Below are 22156 nucleotides of genomic sequence, written 5' to 3'. Positions count from 1 at the left end.
CAGCCTTGCCACGCTGTGTTCAGACAGATGAACTGTGTCAGCCTACCCGTTATACAGTCTCACTCCCAACCACACCCTGTGTTTCTAGGGCTGGTTGACTCCCTTCACGCAAAACACACCCTCGTCTTCCACGTTCACACCAGACTCTTTGACACACCCATGAATAAATGCCCTGTTTCTTCTTGTCCTTTCTGAGTTGCCACTGGAAGGTCTGATTACTCAAGAGACCTGTAGGCTACTCCACTGAATATAAATATACATACACTGAAAGATTTAGGAAGATAATTTAGAATCTACTATTCAATCAAATCAGATGGCGATATGATGAAAGAATATATTAAGTGACCTTCTTCATAGACCATTAGGAAATGGATATGGTAAGCTGTTAACTAGTTTCCATAATTGACTGAACATGGATTTTAGCCAGAAGAGAAATCTGAGGAAATGTCTTAGCAGTCCTACAGGCTTTTGCATCATTATCATTTTAGAAAACTAAAGCACTGTTAGCACTCTGTAATGCATGAGTTTGTCATTAATCCAACATTTACCATACAATAGATCTCCATAATGGCATACAGAATCAAAATAAAAAAGTATAAGGGAGCCTGTGTGGTGAGCCAAAAGCTGCCCATAACTATGTTTGCTAGCATATCTCATTCAATTGTAATTCCTGCCAAGAAAGCATGGAGCTTACGACTACACCAACACAGTGAAAACAGCAGAATGCTCTAAGGTCTGCAATCCCTCCATGAGATATCTCTAAATCTTTCCTATTGAGTGACATCATTTTTGTGCCTGGCCCAGAAAAAACTAAACCCACAATATATGAAATACTGCCATCATTCAAATCTGATATTTTTTAATCTGAAATTACCATCCATGAATGCTTTTAAGTAGTAGGCAGATGTGGCATAGTCTGCCTCATCAAATTTTCATCAAAACTCTTTATAGGGCAATATTGAATTAAGTCCTTAATTATGAGCTTTTCACCTTACACGAAACTGTTCATTTGCATTTATTAATCTATTGTGTTTGTAATCATAAATCATAGAATGGTTTGGATTGGAAGAGACCTTAAACATCAAGCTGTTGTCCACAAGCCTTTGAGTATGACCAATTCCTTACCCATTGTATGGTTCATCGCTCAGACCCATTTCTTTCCATTTTAGAGACATGAATGCCGTGCTGGACAATGTCAGCTGCTTTGCCAAGTCCAGGTAGATGACATCACTCACTCTCTCCTTACCCCCTATTGCTGTTATCCTGCCACAGAAGGTCACTAAACTTTTCAGGCATAATTTGCCTTTAGTGTAGCCATGCTTGCTCTCACCAATCACCTCTCTGTTCTCCACGTGCCTTAGCATAGTTTTCAGGATGATCTCCTCTAATGATCACTGATCTGTTGGGCATAAAGGTGAGACTGACTGGCCTGTAGTTCCCCACATCTTACTTTTTTCCATTTTTAAAAAGGATGGTTATGTTTCCCCTTCAGTCACTGGAAACCTCTCCACACCACCACACAGTGTCGCAAATAGGATTAATGATGGCTTAGCAACGAGATCCACCAGTTCCCTCAGGATTCACCAACACATCTCATCAGGTCCCATGTACCTGTACACCTTTGGGTTCCTTAGGTGGTTTCAACTATGGTCTTTTACACTGGATAGTTCTTCATTCTTCCAGTCCCAGACTCTGCTTTCTGCAGCTTGGGCAGCATGGCTAGAGCACTTGCTGATGAATAACGAGTCAAATATAACATTGCTGTGATGAATGCAGCCAAGCTGTGTTCTTGAACAAGGCACTTCAGCATGATGAGTCCCACTTTTGCCTGTGTATTCTCTCACTCAGGCAGACAGCATGCAGGAAGCCCAGGCAAGAGTTGCTCAAGGCAGAGATGATCTTATGCATCAGGAGAAAGGCTTCATTTACTTTATGCAGAATAACTTTATTTTGGAGATTTTCTGCATAAGAAACTAGAAAGGAGTTTACAGCCTATATGTGCTAAAAGTGATCATGAAGTTTTTCTTCTTACAGTTACCTTCCTTAGTACACCCCATGCAGTTCTCAGTTTGCAGACATTGCCAGATGTGAGGTCTATTTTTTGTCTTCCTTTATTTTCTGTAACAGTAGCACAAGAACCGTTGGACAGAGACAACTGAAATCACACATAGCAGAGACACCTGCCTTGCCCTCAGCCCTGCAGGAAGCAGGCAGGCATTCCAGATGACACAGAGCTGTAAATGATGCAATTCTAATACTTCAAATCACATAGCATCTTGCAAATTAATCACTCAAGCCCAAAACATCAATTTAAATCTCCCGATGTGTAGCAATGCTTGAACCACCCTAGCTGAAAGAGAAATGGGACTACTGATATTCATTAAAAGGCAGTGATAAAAGAACTGGAGAAAAAAAAAAATATACTGTGCTGTCACATGGTATTTTGTAACACTTTATCTTGGCCTAAGTAAAAGCATCTACCCCAATCCATATTTGTGCTCACATTCCAGAGTGGTATTGGCATGGGGTAGTTTGTCATACATACAGCCTGTTTCATACTTGTTGTGGTAGTAAAATATGCAGCAGTTGTTGCAAATGTGAGTTGTTTGTATGGTTCTTTTTTAAGTGATTTCAGAAAAAAAAATCACGTTACTCTACAGCTATACACAAAACTTGCCCTTACTCACCTGTAAATCTAGCAACTACCTGAAAAGGAACAGATGAAAACGGGGGTTTCATTTCTGGTCTACAAGGAGACAAAGAACACAAAGCCTAGAAGACATTGGAGTTAACAAACACGGAAGGTCTCAAACACATCCTTCCCCATCTTCCCACATCCTTTCTTTGTCTGTGTTATCCAGGTCACCAAACACATTCCAGAGCTGCATGGAAAAGTCCAGATAGTGAAAGCCACAGCAGGCATGTTTACCCAGAGAAACTATTGCGAAATCTGTTAAGGTGAATTTGCACCATAGTGTTCTGCAACAACTGCCCACACACTCTCAAAATCTATATGGTACACATCTGGGAGCTTGTGCACATGTACAGACCTCTATTGGTGATAACTCTTTTCACAAGCACTTGATATAGTTGTCCAGATCTCCAGAAATTCTGTAAGTGACTGCTGAACTGGTAGCTATTACAACAACATTTTTATCCAGTATATATCCATCTATTTTCATTTAGTCCACTGCAGATAAACTGGCACAGCGCAGAGTGTACCTAGATTAAAATATATATATATATAGTGGTAAGGTACACAACACTGAAGTGATTTGTTTCCAGGAAAATATAATCCCTGGAATGTCTGAGCTGCACTGAGCACCCTGACAAGCCTGGCAGCTTCTTTCTCCTCCCCATGGGTTTGGCTGTCTGTGCTCTGAATGTGTGCAGCCATGTACAGCCTGACCAGACTGCTGCAAAAGAGCCTGAAGGGCTGTGAAAAGCCTTTGACCTCCACGGGAGCTGCTTTTCTGCTCAGGGAGCCAACTGTTGTGGGATTTAGGCTGCTCAAACAAAGTCTGTATGAGCTCAGGAAGAATTTCTGCTTTGAAAGAGTGGTGATGCGCTGGCACAGGCTGCCCAGAGAGGTGGTGGACTCACTGTCCCTGGAGGTGTTCAAGAACTATGGAGATGGAGCACATAGGGATGTGCTATAGTGAGGAAATATCAGTGGTCAGTGGATGATTGGATTAGATGACCTTAGGCACATTTTCCAACCTTAACGATTCTGTGATTCTATGATTCAGTCCATTCCTTAAGTCCGGTAGAAGTAGTAAGCTAATATGTATGTATTTTATTGCTTTTTCCCAGTGAAAACAATTTTTATATCTTTTTCAAAAGAGAAAAAGCACCCATGAAATCCTACCATTTGGCTGGCAGCAAACTGCTTTCACTCTCAGTTGTACTTTATGGGTGAGCAATAATAATTAAAAAAAAGTGCTGAGAACTCTGCCATGGCATTACAGTGAGGCATAAAATCAGGTCCTGTCATAAGCACAATGAAACTCTCATCTAGAACTCTACGCATTGCATCATTTGTAACTGCACACTCATATGCTTTTTAAAGAGGGCCAGTAATAATCTATTCAACAGTCACCACATATCCCTGTGCTGTGCATCTCCTTTGACCTGCAGTTCCTAGGAAACATACCCTTGTCATGCTCCAGCTTCACAGATGCCCCTACGGTTTAAGGTCCAAATTCAGCAGAATCTAAAATCAATATATACATTGTTACAGATAAACTGTAACGCACAACGATCCAAACTAAAATTATTAAACGCCTGTGCCAAAAGCATTTTGTTTTCCTGTTGTTATCATTTGGGATTTATTTTTTCATACCACTCAGCATTTTTATAGCAGTTTCTGAGTTTGGCATACTGATTGCAAACATAATTGTGCATCCACAAAAGAAAGATCCTGCAAAAGGCAACCAAGCTTGAACATATTTTAATACGTGACTTGTGCAACACCAATTAGGAACCACGGCATAAGCAAGGATTAAAACACCCACAGTAGTTCTACTGCCTACACACAGAACACCATCCTTTTGTCCTTCCTGAGAGTCTTGGGCTCCCTTCCAGCTTTGCAACACAGGAGGCAGGGATCCTGCAATCACTTGCCTTCTGCCCCATATGGAACCAAAACCCCACTGGGGTTTTCTTGCAGGCAAATTTTTGCCTGTGCTGATTTTCATGGCTGCCCTCTCAGGCACAGAAACACTGCTCACCTGCACCCACGAGCACTTCTTCATGCTTCCCTTGTTTTCAGAGCAGAGTGGCTGATTTCTCAGCTGGAGAGCCATAATTCAGTCTTCAAGTACTATGCAGTTTTTGCCTTTAAGGCAGCTAGTAGGTTAGATAGTCCCTGTTCACTGCAGGGGAGATGGACTAGATGCCCATTAAGGATCCCTTCCAGCTCAAACAATTCCAGGATTCTATGATTCTATTCCATGCACTTTGACCAGGAGGCATGACTCCAATTTTAACTTCTTCATATCCTCACCCCAGAGGCCTTACTTCTTCTCCGTCATATTTTTAATATATATGGCTGAAGAAGCTTTTACTAGTTGCTTTAATTACTTTTACAAAGTTGACATTTAGAAATGCCTACTTGCACTTTCATGACCTTGTCTCTACTCTTTCCATTCCTAATCTGCTTGAGCATAGTTTCTCATCAGTGTAAAATACTCTACCGAATTAATTTCACCCCTCCTTACAAGGCAAAAGAAATCCTTAAGGGTCTTATACTGGGTTCCCCCACAGTCATGTCAGAGCTCCTTATTCTAGCTGAATACATGACTTCAGACAGTCATCTACATGTTAACAAGGCCAAGTACCCATGCCTGGGAGAGACAGACTCCTTGAGTAGCTTAACTGCCACAACTGGTACTACGGAGAGAGGGCTCTTGGTGGAGTCTGTAGAAGTTGCACAACCTACAGAAGTGGAACTCAGAAGTAAGGGTAGAAGTAGGAGCTGGAGACAATCACAGGATACTAGCTTTTCATAGAATCATTGTGATTATTTCCACAATACATTTATTAGATCTTTCCAATATTAATAATTTTACAGTCACAAAATTACTTGAGAAATGCACAAGGGCAAAATTCTAGCACATTCAAGACCAGGGACCTGAGACTGCAGAAATAGGAACTACTACTCTTATAGGAACTTCAGCCACATGCCTGTCCCATCTGTTTTGATTTCAGGTTCTGTGCTCAGGCACGTCCTTGATTAATGAGAGAAATCAGCTATACCTTTCTGAAAACAAGGGAAGTATACTGAAGAGCTTCCAGGTGCAGGTGAGCACTAGGTTTATGCAGGTGAGAGGGCTGCCCTCTAGCTCAGCACAGGTGAGGAGCTGCCTGCAAGAACATCCTACCTGGAGTTTGGTTACAAGAGCATAAGACTCTAAAGATATTAGAGAATCCTGATGAGTCCTATTGCCCTGATATTGTAGCTTTACAAACTCTCTTTTAACTTATGAAAAAAAAATCCTCCATTTCCTGCATCTAGTATTGCATCTGATGACACAAAATTCAGGAATCTGTTCTAGTCTGTTCCTGTATTAACATGTTCTACCTCACAGCAGTTACTAGCAGTGACTATCTTTTGTTAATGTTCTCTTAGAAGATATACTTTCTTCAAGAGTAAGAAGATGTCTACTAGACACAGACCATAATAAGAACTAGTTACTCAGAACATCTGAAACCTAATAAGACTCCAGCAGGCCTTTCTCCTTATTATTTAATTCTCTATATCAGTAACTTCAGAATATTCACTCGACACAAGCATTTGTAGCTTTCTAGTTTCAAATGAAGTCACATTTCTGATCTTCTTTGTAGATGAGGGAATAAAACAAAACATCAAACTGACCAAGACATAAACTGAACTAATTGGCAAATCTTCATTTTCCTTTCCTTTTTTGTTTGTTTGTTTGTTTTGTTTCAATTTTGGTTTTTAACTTGGGCAACATCCAGCATTTATGACTTCATTTAATTCATTTTTCATAACTATGACTGCAAGACAATCTTGGAAAGGAATTACAACATTTACACCTTTTCCAAAGAAGTTATGATTCTATCTGATCTTTGAGGCTCCTTCCAACCCAAGCCATTCTATGATTCTGTTTGGTTATGTTTCTAAAAGATTATTTTAGAAGCACCCAAGCTCATCCCAGAGTCTATCAGGCAGTCATGCAATGACAACAATACTGGCCCACAAGACAATGACTTCCTTACCTACTTCCTTAAAACTGTGGCATCACCTACCCTGAAACAGTTAACTTTCTTTATAGCAGCCTGTGTGGTTTTCTGTTTTAGATTACTGACCAAGAGAGCATTGATAATGACTAATGGTTTTGCTACTGCTAACAAGAAATACAAAGCACTGCTTGCCCATCATCAAGGACCTCTCTGTTTCTCACTCTGCCCCCACGAAGCAAGTGGGCTGGGAGTGGGCAAGAAGCTAAGAGGTGACATAGCCAGCACAGCTGGCACAAGCTGACAGAGGGATATTCTCTTCCATATAATGCGATGCTGAGAAATAAAAGTATTGCTGAGGAAGATTCCAAGGAATGCCAATCTTGGTATGACTATCTGAACATTAAACCACTTTCCTTTTCTTTTGCCTTCACATTTTACACTGTTTTCTTTTCTTTTTTTTTTAACCAGAATATTTTCTTGCTTTTGCTCTTCCAATTCTTTCTTCCACCCCACTAAGATGCAGTGAGTGAGTGGCCAGAGTCAACCTATAACACGTCCTTCTCAGCTGAACTTAAAATCACACCAAGAAAAAAAGTAATTTACAGTTAAAAAAACCTATTTCAATAAACATATTCCAGCTGGCACATGCCTCTCCTTCAGCTCCTTTATAATCAAGTCCTGGATCAGCCACTTCATTGCTCAGTTTAGAGTTAATGTCAGGATGAAGGCTTTGAATATTAGGGTTGATATGGGAGCCAGACTGTTTAACAGATGTGGATTTACATTTGATTGTATTCTTACCCCAAAAAAGGTCTTTTACACAGGCAGGTACATATGCCACACAATCATAGAATTGTAGAATAGAATCCTTTGGGTTGGAAGGACTGATACTCACACATCAACCAAAAGGTGCTTTGAACTATGCCCTGGGTCATAACAACCTGCGCAGCAGTAAAGGCTTGAAAAACAGTGGCTGGAACATTACACAGCAGAAAAGGACCTGGTGGATTTAGTGATCTTGAAAGTCTTTTCCAACCTAAATGATTCTATGATTAATTTTGCAGTTACTTCCTTTAAGTAAGTAGTAAGCAAGACTGCAGCCTTTAAGCATTCCCGGTCAGTTCTCTGAGGCATCCCTTCTAATGCCTTGCTGCCATCATGTGGCTGTTTCAGTGCTCAGGTTCCACGTTTTTAGGATGGCTGTAGATGTTCATAAAAGGTGTACTTGAGCACATATTGCAAGAAACTGAAGGAGGCCTTGGACTTGCAGTTCACTACTACAAAATTTCAATATGCAAATTATCAGAGTAATCTGCCCCAGTGGAAATCAGAAAGCCCAGGGTGATCATAGAGACTGAGTTGTCATACAGCTCATTTCTCCTCTTGAGCAGTCCTCCAGAGCTCCTAGAAAACTCAGTGTTTACAGTGCCGATTGTCTTGACTCAAGTCTGCTTTTGGTCTTACTTTTTAGGATTCATAACATGATGAACTGATTAATTTCACTGATTACTTGGGCAAAAGTTTTGCTGTATTGCGGATGCTTCTTTCAGTGGCAGAGGAGACACAAGATCCTCCAGTCTTTATGTGCCTAAGTTCCACTTAGTGCCTATTATCTTCAAAGCTGTTAATTCTTAGACTGCTCAAGCCCTGGGAATAGCTTAATTTTTTGAATTTTTGAAATTGACATTTATATGTTAACATTCTGACTCTGGACATCCAAAAAATAAAAAAAAAAAGCCAACAAACCCCCCCACTTGTTAGGCAATACCAAGCACTTCCAATGTAAGTGTTGAATACTTACGACCCTTTTGGCATATATTTTTTCCACTTACCTCACTTGTCACAGTCCATCTGGTAAGAGCATTCTAAGTAAGCTTCATGAACTGAACTGAAGTCTAGCTGCCCTCCTTCAAAAACACACTGGAGTACTTGCATCTTCAAATAGAATCTCTCTGACTAGAGTTCTCAGTATCCCAGCAGCCAGAGAAGCTTAAGCTCAGTTCCCTCTTTTGAAGAATGTGATTGAAAACCTGCTCTGACAGAATAGGAAAAGGGCCTTCTTTGTTGCAATTCTTCTACATGCCTATCTGAGTTAAAGGTTCACTAGTCCACAGAAGGAAAGCAAAAATTCTCTAATTCCAGCTCCCTTTGCTACCAGAACAGTCTGTGTGGTCTGGTTCAGTAGTTTAAATTCCAGTTGTGACACTTGAGTTAGGGAGATGGAATCTCTCTGCAGGATCTTCAGAGGCAACCTTACCTTCAGTGCTTTTTCTTTCCTAGTGTAGCAGCTCCCTACTTGTCCAGCTTCATCCATGTGCATGAAAAGCCTAGCCTGGAGTACCAGTTATGGAGCTGAGACATTAAACCACAGCTGCTCAGATCAGTGTAACAGGACTTTTGTGGCTTAGGGCCAACAATCCAAGGCCACAGAAAATTTCAAATGCAGTCAGTCTTCCCCCACCCTCCATTCCACAACCCAGAGGACAGTTTTGTATTATACTGCCCAGGAGAACAGCCAAAGCCACGAGGCTTGCTCCTGCTGCTATGAGATTAATGAAGCCACTCTGAGGTTTCATATGAGAGCTAATAGCTTGTTGAATGCAAATCCTTACAGAACAGCTCTGTGGACGTTTATTCCACACTATAAAGAGTGCTGACTCTTACAAAGAAACACTTTACTCTCATGACAGCAATAATTTGTAAGGTAAGAAGTTTTATTTTTAAGACTTCCTCCATCAACAGTTCTAATAATAAAAGGGAGAGAAACAGCAGGAAAAAGCAAGATAGAAAAGAGTGACCAGGGCCCACTTCCTTTAAAGTTTTTAAATCAACCGTTATTGATGATTTCGTTATATTTTTATTATTTCCATTACAATTTTATTCTGTGCTTAAAAATAATCTTAGCCTGAGAAGACATTTCCTCCATTTCCACACAAGCCATACTCCTTTTGGATGCTGACCAAAAAAAAGCACCATTATCTTCCCCAAAATCAGGCACACTGTATTTACAGTTAGTAGCTAGGCAAAAAGAGAAAGCACAAAACAGGTGGAAAACTACACCCTGTTCATCTACCTGAGAGACAACAGAAAAAGGGATTGGTCCCAGAACACAGACAAAAAAACCTAAAAGGTTTGAAGATAAAAATGTGATGGAGACATCTTCATTACTGCTGTGCCAATGGCTGTATCCTATTTGGTATCTGTAGCACTGGTGCAGTAAAGGCAAATACATCATGGAACATAGTAAGGCTAATTAACATTACAATCAATCACACAGTAATGCCCTCTTGGGGTGTGTTTTGAAGGCACATCATCCAAAAGAGAAAGATCTGTAACGGTTTGGCCAGTGTGTGCCTGTGGATAAAGCAGCCTGCTGACTTCTGTTGGTTGAAGAGTTAAATATAATTTAACAGTACCCCAAACCATAACATTTTTACCACTCTACTAAGTTTTTCTACAGGGACTGATAATTCTCCTTGGGCCAGAAGTTCCAAGTTCTTTCTGCTTAGCAAATCACCCTTTAGTCCAGAGTTTAAAATAAAACAAGTGAAGCTTCAGGTGGCCAACACACTTACTGTCTTTTTGCTTCTGTAGTAAACTAACCCACATAGGGATCCCAACTATGGATATTCTGTATTTCAGTAATTGGTTCAGTAACACTCAGAAATATGGCACTGTGGAAATCATTTGCAAAGACTCCATAGGAAGTTACGAATGGTCAAGTAACTCAGTGGCCTCCAGCACAGAAGAGAAGTGCAGGGGAACATTCACACAGAAAATGGCACTTCAGGCTCACACATCTACAGGCCTGCACTTTCCTGTTCCTCTGACTTAGGCCTCTAATTTCTTCACTCTTATTCCTACAGAACTGCTGCCTGCACCTTTTCACCCTCACTCATATATACATAAATAGTGGTACAAGCACTCATATGCTCCCCACTGCCCCTTGGTCTGGGGGACTTCTATTGCCATTGCTGATTATATGTAGGTTTGTGAAAACATAGCACGTACATGATTTCTTCTTATTGTCCTCACATTTCAATTACTCCCATCACATAGTCTCTCAGCTTTCTCGCTACATTCACAATGAGAGCCACCTCAACAAAGCCTATGTTAGATAAGAGATTTCTCTCCTATATACTCAGCAAATGAAGTGTCAGCAGACAGAAAGCAAATTGTTCCCAGTCCTAAAGAAGCCTCCAGCTCGATGGAACCACCTCCTCCATTCTATTTTCCCTGTATCTCAGCACCAGAGAAGAGAAATGAAAGAAGCACAAGAAGAATTAAGAACACACCTTTAAAAAAAAAATTGTATATATCACATTCATCACTGGAATCAAGCTGTGTCATCTCCCCACCTCTGGCTTAGCCAGCTCTCTCTCCTTTGTGCAGTGTTCTTCCAGAGATCTCCACAGGAAGAAACAAGGGTGGGGAACTGCTCTGTAAGGATCCACTGCTTCTTATTTATGTAGATAAGCGTCCAGCCAGAGCTCCCCTGAATCTTTCAAAGAGCTGGGAAGAGAGAACCACATTTCCTTAAAAACAAAATAATAAAATACAGCATCTATACTTCCCCATAAACTTGGGTGGAAGAATTTCCACCTATAGATCAAGCAAAGGAGACCCTTAGAGCCAAGTCAGTGCTGTCTGTAGCTCTTTGGAAAAGATGAGAAAGAAGGAAGTCACACATCTGTATCAGATGAAGACTGGAAGGCTAAGAAAACAACTTGAGTAGAATTAAACAAAAGGAGTAAACATGGTAGAAGAGAGGCATGACTTTTCAATGGAAAAGAAATATAGGGCTGATGAGGGAGGGAAAGAAAGGAAGGCACCACCCTCTATATCCCTTGCTTGCTCACTCTGACGTTGAACAGCCTTTTACCCAGAGAACGCAGTGAGTTGATACATACTATACTATATCTGCAAAGGCGGTGAGTAGTGGCTTGCAGTGGTACTCAATTCCATGTTTGGCACACAAGGACTTCACCAAAGGGGCCACCTTCCAGTAATTGTGTCGAGGCATTGTAGGAAAAAGGCTGTAGGGGGAAGAAAGAAAGAGATTCTATTATTGCCCTGCAGAGTTCCCATACCCCTTCTGTACCTAAGCTTAGGAAGCACACCACCTCACCTTGTGCCTTCAGTCATTAGCATTCTGCAGTGGTTTCCCACACTACATCACTCAGTAGCTGTACTACCCGGGAAGCTGGCAATTCTCATTCACTCCTATGCCATGCGTCTCACACCTGAAGTGGTTTTGGTGCTCACCAGCACTCCACAAAGTTTATGACCATGATCCAGATTTCCCATGTGGGGATTCCATCCACTTATAAAGAGCGAAGAAATCACCCACATTTTACTTTATTCCTGAATTAGCTGATAGAGAGACACGGTCCTCATAGGCTTTTCAGGTCTTGTGTAACTAGTGCTGAAATACTCTCATACCCCCAACCCACGCTACAACTCACTGGTGCTCAATTTGGAAGTTCAGATGTCCGCTGAACCAGTCATTGAATAAGGACTGACGAACATTACAGGTTGCCTGAAGCTGAGAGAAAAAAAAAGAGATAATTATGTGTTCCTTGAGGATTGCTCCTTCTCTTACATGAGTCAAACACTGCAGTAAGCAGATAGAAGTTCCTTATCATCACATGCCTCCTCATTCAATACAGCAATCCCAAAAGCCATCTCAAGTCAACATGAGATGGTCATGTTGTGGTATGTGATTGCTAGGGACATCGTTTAGGAGAACAGACTTGACTTCCCCACACATCTCTCACTTAACCTATGTAATGCCTTCTGAATTTAAATGAGAACACAAAAGTGACCCACCCTTCATGCATGGGAAGATCTCCATCTGAAGACCATTGTAGCATCTTCGGTTCTTTTCTTTGACAAAATCTGTATTCTGAATTCAAAGCCTACATCCCACTTCTGCACATCCCTCCTTTGCAATATCACTCACTTCACAGTGAGGACAAGCTGCTTATGTTTTCCTCTCTCTGTTCCCATCACTGCTGTGATCAGCTCTCTTTGGTGTTACGAACCTCTCCTCGTTTAAAGACACAGCTCTCTGAAAAGAGGATCTTACCTGGGTAGAGAACCAGTCCACGTTCTTATCATAATCAATATGCATTGGGATGTGATTCATTTGTGTAATCCAGACAAACCAGTTACTCTCTATGAACCTGCACACAGAAAAACACACAGAGCCATCACGGATCCCACACCAATGCCACAACTAGTCAGTATAAAGCACTTATACTTACATAAGCTAATCAACAATTGATAAAATTTTGTATTGATAAAAGCTAGGAATTGATTGATAAAATGATAACCAGAAACCCCAAACATCTGTCCAGCAGATCAGGCCTACAAAGACCTTCTACAGACACGTGCCAAACAAACAAGCTGTGCCCTGCTGAAATGAATAACAGAACGAAACAGGAAGCAGATGGGAAAGGTAATCAGGAGGCTGAAGAGCTGATACGAAAGGAACCAAGTAGAGAAAATGCACTCAGTTTTAAGTTGAACGATACCTGACTAATAGATGAAGCCCCAGGATACCCTTCACCCCCAGTAAGGGCAAGTAGGTGAGAAAGAATCGGATGTAGAAGGTCAGCATCCAGGCCAGGTCCTGTAAAGGAGGGGACAGATAAAAGTTTGTTAAGAGGAAGACCTACTGTGCTTCAAATTCATCTCTCTCCAATTTAGAGACAGGACTGCTGTGCAGGACCACTTCAAAGGCCTTAGAGAAGTCCAAGTAGGTGACGTCAGCTCCCTCGTCCACTGGTGCAGGCACTCTATCAAAGAAGGCCACCAGACAAGTCAGGCAAAATTTGCCCTTGATGAAGCAATGTTAGCTGTCTCAAATCACCTCCCTAGCTTCCACATGCCCTAACACAGGAAGATCACGGAACAGATCTTCTAGGTACAGAGGTGCGACTGACCAGTCTATAGTTTCCAGGGTCTTCATTTCTACTTTTCTTAAACATGGGAACAATGCTTCCCTTTTTCCAGTCACCAGGGACACTACCTGGCTGCCATGACTTACCACATCAGGCCGTTCACTTTTGTTACCCAGCTCTGAATGGAACTGTTACAGAGAAAGGCTGCATGGAAGGTAGGCCTCTCTCCTCCACCAAACATCACTTCTCTGATCATATAAACCCACTTCCTTGATAGGGAGATGAATGGCTCAGAGCTCTTCCCACTAATGCAGTATTTCCTACACTGAAATGCTTCTGTAATACAAGGAGAAGTCACCACCAGCAAAATGAAGTTGACTTACCACCCACTGCTTCCTCTGTACTACAAAGTAGAATATGTACCACTGGAAGTAAAGAGGCACCAGAGCTGGGGGACCAACTGTAATAGAGAAAGAGATTGCAGAGATATTAACCATGCCTTCTTTATCACATTGAAGAGAACTGGAAAACTGAGGGGTTAAGTACACACTGTCCACAGAACTGTAAAATGTAGAGTTACTCACTGATGAAGAAGTACTTGTGCTGGTGGTTATAAGGCATGAATTTCTTCTTTTGTACACCAAGCTGTTAAAATAAGCAAATGACACAGGCCATAAACACATCTGCATACACAATCTCATCGATTACTAAAAAAAACATGCTTAGCTACCTCCTTTGAAAGAGATATCCTATCAAATCATACCAGTATCCACCATACCATTGGCTTCACTTTTTCCCTGGAATTTCAGCCTATGACTTCTGTGCCACGTTTTCTGAAAAGAACCTGCTCTCCCTGCCTTGGATGCACAAGACTGGATGGTTTCTTGCATCACAAACAGCAAAAGTGTGCTGGAAGCTCTTGCCCGACAGAGGGCACATCTGATTAAGAACACTTAACCGCATAGCGGTGAGAACAGTCTGCTGCCAGTACAGCTTAATTAAAAAGAGAAACTTACACTACTGACAAAAGTGACAGTGTGTAAAACTCCCACCTACTCGCAGTTAGTCTCCAAAGCACAGAAATAAGCATCTAGACACCAAACTGTGCCCACAGGGGCACAAGTGAACAGACTATCCTCCGAGGCTGCTAGTTTTTCAGTGTTCACTATACAAAGGTAAGATCACATTGCTGACACCCTCAAGGAATTCCATTACATCGCTGTACAAACCCAAAGTCATTCACAGGCCACTAATGCCAAGGTGTGTGTTCCATACGTTCATTAAATACTGAGACGGTCCATTCGCCAAACCAACTGGTCTCTTGTCTCCCAGCTCTCTCCAGCTTTCCCAAAACCACATGCTGCAACCTCAAAGACTACACTAGGTCTCACCTCTACAGAGAGCTTTTTTCCCAAAGCAAAAAACAAGGGGTGCATGTTAACATCAGGGTCCTTCCGGAAGCAGTTGGGTTTTGCGTGGTGCTGGAAGTGGAGATGGTTCCACCAGCTGGCTGGTGCTCCCTGCAGGAATCAGAGAATCACTGAGGTTGGAAAAGACCATTAAGATCACCAAGTCCAACCCCAACCCATCCCCAATAACCATGTCTCTCAGTGCCACACCTATGTTTTCCTTGAACATCCAGGAACAATGACTGCACCACATCCCTGGGCAGCCTGTTCCAGTCCCTCACCCTGCTTTCTGAGAAAAAATGTTTCCTAATATCCAACCTGAACCTCCTTTGGCACCACTTAAGGCCACTCCCTGTCAGACTATCACAGTTAACCAGGAGAAGAGGCCAAATTCCCTCACTACAACCTTCTTTCAATGCTTTGTAGAAAGGAAGAGATGAGAATACAGTGCCATTAACAAGTTGCACCTTCTGCCCTTAGTCCTCCCTTCCCAGCAGCTCCTTGCATTTCTTCTTTCTTATATTGAAGTTGTTCTGACAGCAGAGATTCCTGGTCTGTTCTCTGGTAGATCACCTAGCAGCAACTGCTCACCTTCAGGTGGCCAATCACAAATTTGTGCACCCAGTGGTTCCATTTGGACTTGCTAAAGACTGAAAGATGTCCAAAATCATGCTGGAGCCAGCCAGCCTGGGCCTGGAAGAAAAAAAAATGGGGGGGAAAAAAATAAAGAGTTGGGAGCCTTCACTTCCACTAAGGGGTTTCTCCTCTACATTTACTATTCCCACATTCCCTGTAAGACATTGGCTGGTTAGCAAGAACACATCCCATAAGCACAGAGAAACATTTCCACTACCATCACCCAATCAAACAATCACCTTTTATTGTATACCAGTGCAGTTCAGACTCTGCTAACAACTTTTAGTCACAGAGTAAAGAAGGAAAAATTAATGGAGCTAAAAATCAGCACTCATTCTCTTACAAAACTGTACTGAAATTGGCCACAAAGTCCCCATTTAGGAGCAGCTTGCTGCTGCTTTCTCTGAGTACTTGTAATTCCAGAAGGATCAGCTGGCTACAGCAGGAATAGCTGGGGCTTTCAGAGCTGTTCTGCCCTCTTCTCTAACTCACTGTATGTTCCCATGGGAACTTGGTGGCTTGGCCAGAGTGCAGTTCCTTAGAGCTCTGGCACAAGGGACCTCAGAAGTGCTGCATGGCTTTACTTTGTGTGAGAAAAGCTGGAAATAAGAAGAGCTTTGATGGGCTGTGGGAAGGAGAAAGCAGCATGAAGCCTGTTCTACCAAAAAAACTCTTGTCATGGTACTGCAGTTCTGCCCTCTCAGTGGAACCTGGGGAGAAGCAGAATTTTGGGAAGTCCACAAAGACCAAGATTCTTAGTCTCAAAGGACTGCTGTTGGGTGTTTCTGGGTCTTTTTTTTTTTCTTCCCTTTGGTCGCTTTCTGTGCCTAGCTGCTTACCTGGACAGTGCCTAGAAGCAATGCAGAGAAGAGGAAAGGCACAGTGGATGATCCAAAGTACCAGATGGTGAGCCACGCCGCAACATCTAGCGCCAAGATGTGACAGAGATGCAGGAGGAAAAAGGTACAGTTGGGTTTGAGAAGTCCCATCTTCTCAACAGTGGCACGGAGCTCACGGAAATCTTCTACCAGCTTTTTCTGGGGGGGGGGGACACAAAAATACATACCTACTGGTCTGAAAATACCTCAGGAACCCCAAGAGGAGCATTATGTCTCCTCTTCAGGGAGCTACTATGGCAATGGAGCAACACTGGGGGTCAGTCACATATGAGACACATTTTCAGCAGCTACATTATGACCTCTGAGTAGATTAGTACTTCTAGGATACTTCCTTAGCTGACTGCATCCGCTTTCTCTGCTCCTACCTACAGGTGATTGATAGGCATCCTAACTGCCACTAAGTAAAGAGCACTGCTTCCACCAAAATACCACAGTTTTTGAGATACTTACATTCTTGCTGGGTTCAAAGCTGGGTTGATCTGGTGCCAGTTCCCCAATCAAGAGTGGGTTCATGTACTTTTTCACCAGGGTCTTGTCAAGATGAAATGCTGTGAAAGGATCCTAAAATACAGATATAGGGACAGTGTGAGAAGAAGGACAAAAAACAGCACTTTGGGTGGTAGCAAAAGGAAGCCATTTCGTCATGTCTTGGATTAAGTAGAAAGCGAACCAACTAGCAGAGCTGGCAGGATCTGATATTTCTGTCATAAACCTTACCACTTTCTTCTCACTGTGAATAATCATTTGCAGCTGAAATTTCTGTATTAGTTTCTGTCAGGTTGCTATGAAGCACAGTTCACCTAGAAACGTGGGCTTACTCCCACCTAACCTTAAAATTTCATAGAATCATTAAGGTTGGAAAAGACCACCCAGGTCATCCAGTCCAACCATAAACCCATTACTGCTATGCCCACTAAAGCATGTCCCCTAGTGTCACATATTTCTCTTTCACACTGCTGAGCCCCAAGATCTATCACCTCAACCACATACTCCTCTCTCTTTTGTCTTTAGCTTCTACCTTATTGTCCTCATACCCCATATCAGGAAATGAAAGACAGACTACAGAGAGGGACAAAACATTAGCACAAAAACAGAATCAGCTAGCTGAAAAATGGGGCAAGAAGGTCCACAGGCAGATGGTGGCAGCTCCACACCAGTCTCTCAAAACCTCTGCATTGCTCAAGCATGTTGCTAGGCAATCTCCAAAGTCCATGCTTCCACACCTCCCTGGACCAATCTTGTTTTCTTTGTTGGTGACTCCTGCTCCCACCTGGCTCCCCTCTGCATCACCAAAGAGTACCCCAGTAACTATCTTCTTTTTGCTTACTATTCTGAAGACTCTAGTTAGAGAAAACAGTTACTTTTATCACTTAATTGCAATGTCAACCATAGGGCCATTTGAGTTGGAAGGGACCCTTAAAGGTCACCTGGTCCAACTCACCTGCAATGAATGGGGACAATTACACTAGATCAGGAGCTCTGAGCTCTGTCTGGTTTGGCATAGCAACCACACAGCCAGGTAAAAAAACACTACCGCCCCTTACTGCTTTTGTTAGATTCCACTTCGTATGACAAATTCCCTCGGTGCACATGGCAGCATGACATCTGCTTCCTACTTCAGCATTCCTCTCCAGGAGCCCACCTTAGCACACCCTTACAATTCTCCTGGTCTAGCGAGTGGCAACCGTGCCTACAGCAGTGGGATTGGTGATCTTTAAGGCCCCTTCCAACCTAAGCCAGCCCGTGACTCCTCAGTCTGTGGTCTTCCCTTCTCCTGAACGGCACTGGGGTTCAAAACACGAGACAGCAAAGGGTTCAAAACGCAGGCAGCGCAGACCCGGGGTCAGCCGTGTGGCACCTCGGAGGCAGTAAGCTCAGGATCTGAGAACGGACGAGGGGCGGCAGAGGGAGGGCGGAGAGCAGCGGGAGGTGGATGCGGGCAGGGCAGGGGATGGCACCACGCGCTCAGACCAATGGCCACCAGCAGCGGGGAGCAAACCCCGGCGGGCTGAGCTGCGCGGAGCCGAGGGATGGCCGCCTCTTCCTGCCAGCACCCAGGGCGGCACAGCAACGCCAGTAAACGCAAAGAAGCGCTCCTTCCTTCTTCTTTCTGGCTATTTTTGTTTGTTTGTTTGCTTCCCCCCCCCCCCCTTTTTTTTCCTTCTTGCAGAAACCAACGGCATTTCTTCGGCGGGCGCTGCTGAGCAGCGGGAACCCACGAAGCACTCCGGTCCGCTCCCCATCGCAGCAGCGCTCCCGCCCCGTCCGTGCCCAGGCCCGGCCCCGCGGCCCCTCACCGTGGCGTCCTGCCCGGCGTAGTGGCTGATGACGCGGGAGCCGCCCGGGTGCCGCCGGTGAAAGCGGCTGATGTCGTACACCTTCCTATCGATCACCAGCCAGCGCTCCTCCGCCGCCGGGCCCCTGCCCGTGCGCTGCGCGATCTCCTCCCAGGTAAATCGGCGCAGCTCCGGCCCGGCCCGCCGCTCCTCCATGGCTCTCCCCGCCGCCCGCCCGAGTCCCCCCACCGCGCTCGGTCGCAACCTCCTGTTGAGAGCCGCCCCGCTAGCCCGCCCTTCATTGGCTCCCCGCGCCGCAAGGCCCCGCCCTCCTCTCCAGAGCTCAACGCCCATTGGTCCGCCTTGCCTTGTGCCCGCCCCCTCGGGGCTGTGCCGGGCGGCCGGGCGTCGGGCATCGCGGGGCGTGAGGAGAGCGGAGCCCCGCGGCGTGCCCGGCTCTGCGGGGTGTGCCCGAATCCTGCCGAAACAAAGCGAGATCCGCCCGTGCGGGGATGCGCACGTATCACAGCGAGTGTCCCACGCCCTTCTCCAGGTCCCCAGTTTCCTTTGTCTCTTCCCTCACAGCCCGCTCTGACCCAGTTACCGCAGCCGCGGTTGGCTGTAGCCATGGGAACCGAGCAGCGCACCAGGGCTGCCCGGCTCGGGATGACCCTCTGCCCGCACCAACCACGGACTCGACCCCTTTTTTCCCTCTTTTTTTTTTTTTCCTTTCCTTCCTTTAGCTGTCAAACTACGGATTTTCCCATTCAAATTACCCCAGATTAACTGGTTACCTCTGAAGCTTTTCTTGACACAAAATCTGTGCCTCCGATTCGGGCATCACGGCAGTCCCACCAGTCACCGCAGCAGGGCAGATGTCCCGCACCAGCTTGTCCTCCTGCAAGTGCCTCATCCGGGATCTCAATGGGCCTCGCACAGGAGAGAATGAAGTCTTTGTCGCAAAGACTGCAAGGAAAAACCAGCTGTTGTTACACACTTAGCAGCATCCAACATCCAGCTGTGACTGTCTGCACTAATAGAGTCGGTTTTCATTTAATGGCTTTAGGCGATTACCTAGAAAAAAAGCAGAGCACATGGGGACTGGCAACGTGGAGAAACAGAGGAGAGGGCCTGAAAGGGCTGCAGACCTTCCTGAAGCAGAAGACAGTGATTTGGGATAACTGAGGGATCAGTGGGATCTGAACTTGCGGGGAAGTCCTGCTAATAGAGTCAGTTCTTGTCTGCAGCTCACCCTGAGCAAAGCCCAAGGTGCAGAGTGCATGGCACTGTGGTGTCAGCAGTGAGGCTGAGAACAGGGCCAGGGAGTCAGAGGAGAGGACAGCAGGGTCAAGAGCAGCTCCTCCGAAGAGAACGAAATGCGGAAGAGTTACACGATGCAGGCTGCTGCCAATGCAATTCCAACAGCTGCTCTACGGGAGGAAAGCACCATATTTAGCAACATTTCCCTTGCAGGAAAGAGCTGGAAACTTGGGAGTTTCAGCTCCCTGTGTTCCAGCTCTCTGCAACGCTGCTCACCGGCTGCAGCATCACTGGGATTGAGCTGCAAGAGCCAAATGGTTTGGACTGGGAAAGTTAGTGTTGTACCTGGACCTCTTTGTTTGGGTTACTAAGAGCTTAATAACACTAACAATTAGTTCTTGGGTTTGCTTATAAACAGCATTTCTTCAGTCCACATTAGCTGCATGGAGTGTTTGCTCAGGTACTCTGCCCTAAAAGCTAACTGTTAAAAATTAGAGGTGACAGTTATACCTGGCAGAGGGAAACAATGAATATAAAACATGGGATAGTACTGGTGGAAGACTGTGATTTGGAAGGAGGTTTCAAACTTGCCAGAAAAAGCAACCAAAAATCAGTATAAGGACAGAAGAGCTGAGATTAAAAAAAAGAGTGCCCTACAGAATATGTAAATTAAGATTAGTAACTGAGCTAGTAAGGTGCTAATTGTTTGGTTTTTCAAAGAGAAATCTGAAGAAAGAGGAAATGGAAGAACCCACTGATTTCCTGGTGCAGATAACAGCAGAATGTCTTCATTCTAAATCACTGCAAATGAGATCACACTGATAGGGCAGTGTTAGAACAGAACTTTTATCTCCATAACCTCACCCCAATGAGCATTTGCAATGTCTGCTGCTTCCTGTACTAATTAAGTGCTATTATACAGCCTGCTTCCTTGGCATCCAGACCTGACAATCCCCCACAGCCAAACCAAGATCCTCTGCAGAGGGTGGAATTGGTGCCAGTGACAGCACTGTAATGGGGGGGGGGGGAGGTTGGACTTTTTTTGTTTGCCCTGTCAAGTCAGTCAGCTCTTTGGCACTGTCCTATGACTTGAAAAAGTGTCACCAACTCTTTTCAGAAAGTTGGGATACGTCAAAGGGAAAATTAATTATATTTTTTTTTCTACACTAAAAGAAAAAAAAAATGCAGGTAGACATTAAGCAACAGCGGAAATTTTCTGTGGGAGATCAAGGGGCATTCCTTGCACTTCCAAAGGATGCATCCCATAGCCATAGGATCACAGAATATCCCAGTCTGGAAGGCACCCACAAGGACCATGGAGCCCAGCTCCTGGCTCCACACAGCATCGTGGTTCATCCTTTAGCTCCCACATCCCCCAACTCCGTTCAGATGTAACCAAACCTCCAAGCTGACAAATACATTTACGCAAACAATGTTTTGTCCAGTAAGAAATGTCAAGGACCCAGATGGCAACAAAATGGCTCTGCTGGAACTGATTTTGAAATGTAGCAGGATTCATGGCAGTTAGAGACTGTGGTATTTGGTATGAAACTAGCTCCCTCCTTCCTGTTATTTAATCATTTCATATTTTAACACCTAAGGGCCTGGCGCACAGCCTGATTGGCAAGGTGCTCTGTAAATACCTGTTTTTAAAGACCCTCATGGGTCCCTTCCAATTCAGGATATTCTATGATTCTATGAACACATCACCATATGAGAGAAAAGATAAGAGTATGGACAGTTGCTGTTGACAGAAAAGAAGGCAATCACAAGGCAGAGGTAATCAGATGTGTGAGTAGGGACATTTACACTCAAAACTGGGGACACAGTCTTCAAGAAACAGTATTGCTGGCAAGCCAGCCTTCTTGAGAGCTTCGTGTTGACACACGAATGATGGGCAGGGTAGCTGAAGATGATTAAATCACTTTGAAAATGGAATCACTGTCCTGCAGCTATTTTCCATGTAAAAGGGAGGCTGATGTGTACCACTGTAGCCTGGTATTCCAGTTTAAACATTTCTATGCACTGGTGCCAGGGGAGGTGCTGCTGCGTGCCACTGCCAGGAA

General features: G+C 44.1%; 1 protein-coding gene across 1 annotated transcript; it reads right to left on the bottom strand.

The window, feature by feature from the left end:
• Nucleotides 1–9398: 9398 nt before the first annotated feature.
• On the bottom strand, nucleotides 9399–19199 carry LOC136060514 (acyl-CoA (8-3)-desaturase-like). Its single transcript, XM_065755107.1, has 12 exons — nucleotides 18852–19199; nucleotides 17005–17115; nucleotides 16495–16692; nucleotides 15611–15712; nucleotides 15002–15130; nucleotides 14195–14255; nucleotides 13994–14070; nucleotides 13242–13339; nucleotides 12794–12890; nucleotides 12171–12250; nucleotides 11616–11741; nucleotides 9399–11217 (listed from the first exon to the last, which is right to left on the bottom strand). The coding sequence occupies exons 1-12, from the start codon at nucleotides 19182–19184 to the stop codon at nucleotides 11166–11168; spliced, it is 1464 nt and encodes a 487-aa protein (XP_065611179.1). The 5' UTR covers nucleotides 19185–19199; the 3' UTR covers nucleotides 9399–11165.
• Nucleotides 19200–22156: the final 2957 nt, after the last annotated feature.

Source organism: Cyrtonyx montezumae, unplaced genomic scaffold (genome assembly GCF_038088225.1).
Source record: "Cyrtonyx montezumae isolate F1298 unplaced genomic scaffold, pur_monq_1.0 scaffold_10, whole genome shotgun sequence".
Lineage (NCBI taxonomy): Eukaryota > Metazoa > Chordata > Aves > Galliformes > Odontophoridae > Cyrtonyx > Cyrtonyx montezumae.
This window is presented reverse-complemented; position numbering and strand designations above follow the sequence as displayed.

Excerpts from the sequence above, each read along its gene's own strand:
- LOC136060514 (XM_065755107.1), bottom strand. The coding sequence starts at position 19,184 with ATGGGCGTTGAGCTCTGGAGAGGAGGGCGGGGCCTTGCGGCGCGGGGA. Across the intron at positions 14,256-15,001 it reads GAAAAAAGCTCTCTGTAGAG|CTTGGTGTACAAAAGAAGAA; the intron begins GTGAGACCTAGT and ends TTATTTTAACAG. Across the intron at positions 14,071-14,194 it reads GCACAAGTACTTCTTCATCA|TTGGTCCCCCAGCTCTGGTG; the intron begins GTGAGTAACTCT and ends TCTCTATTACAG.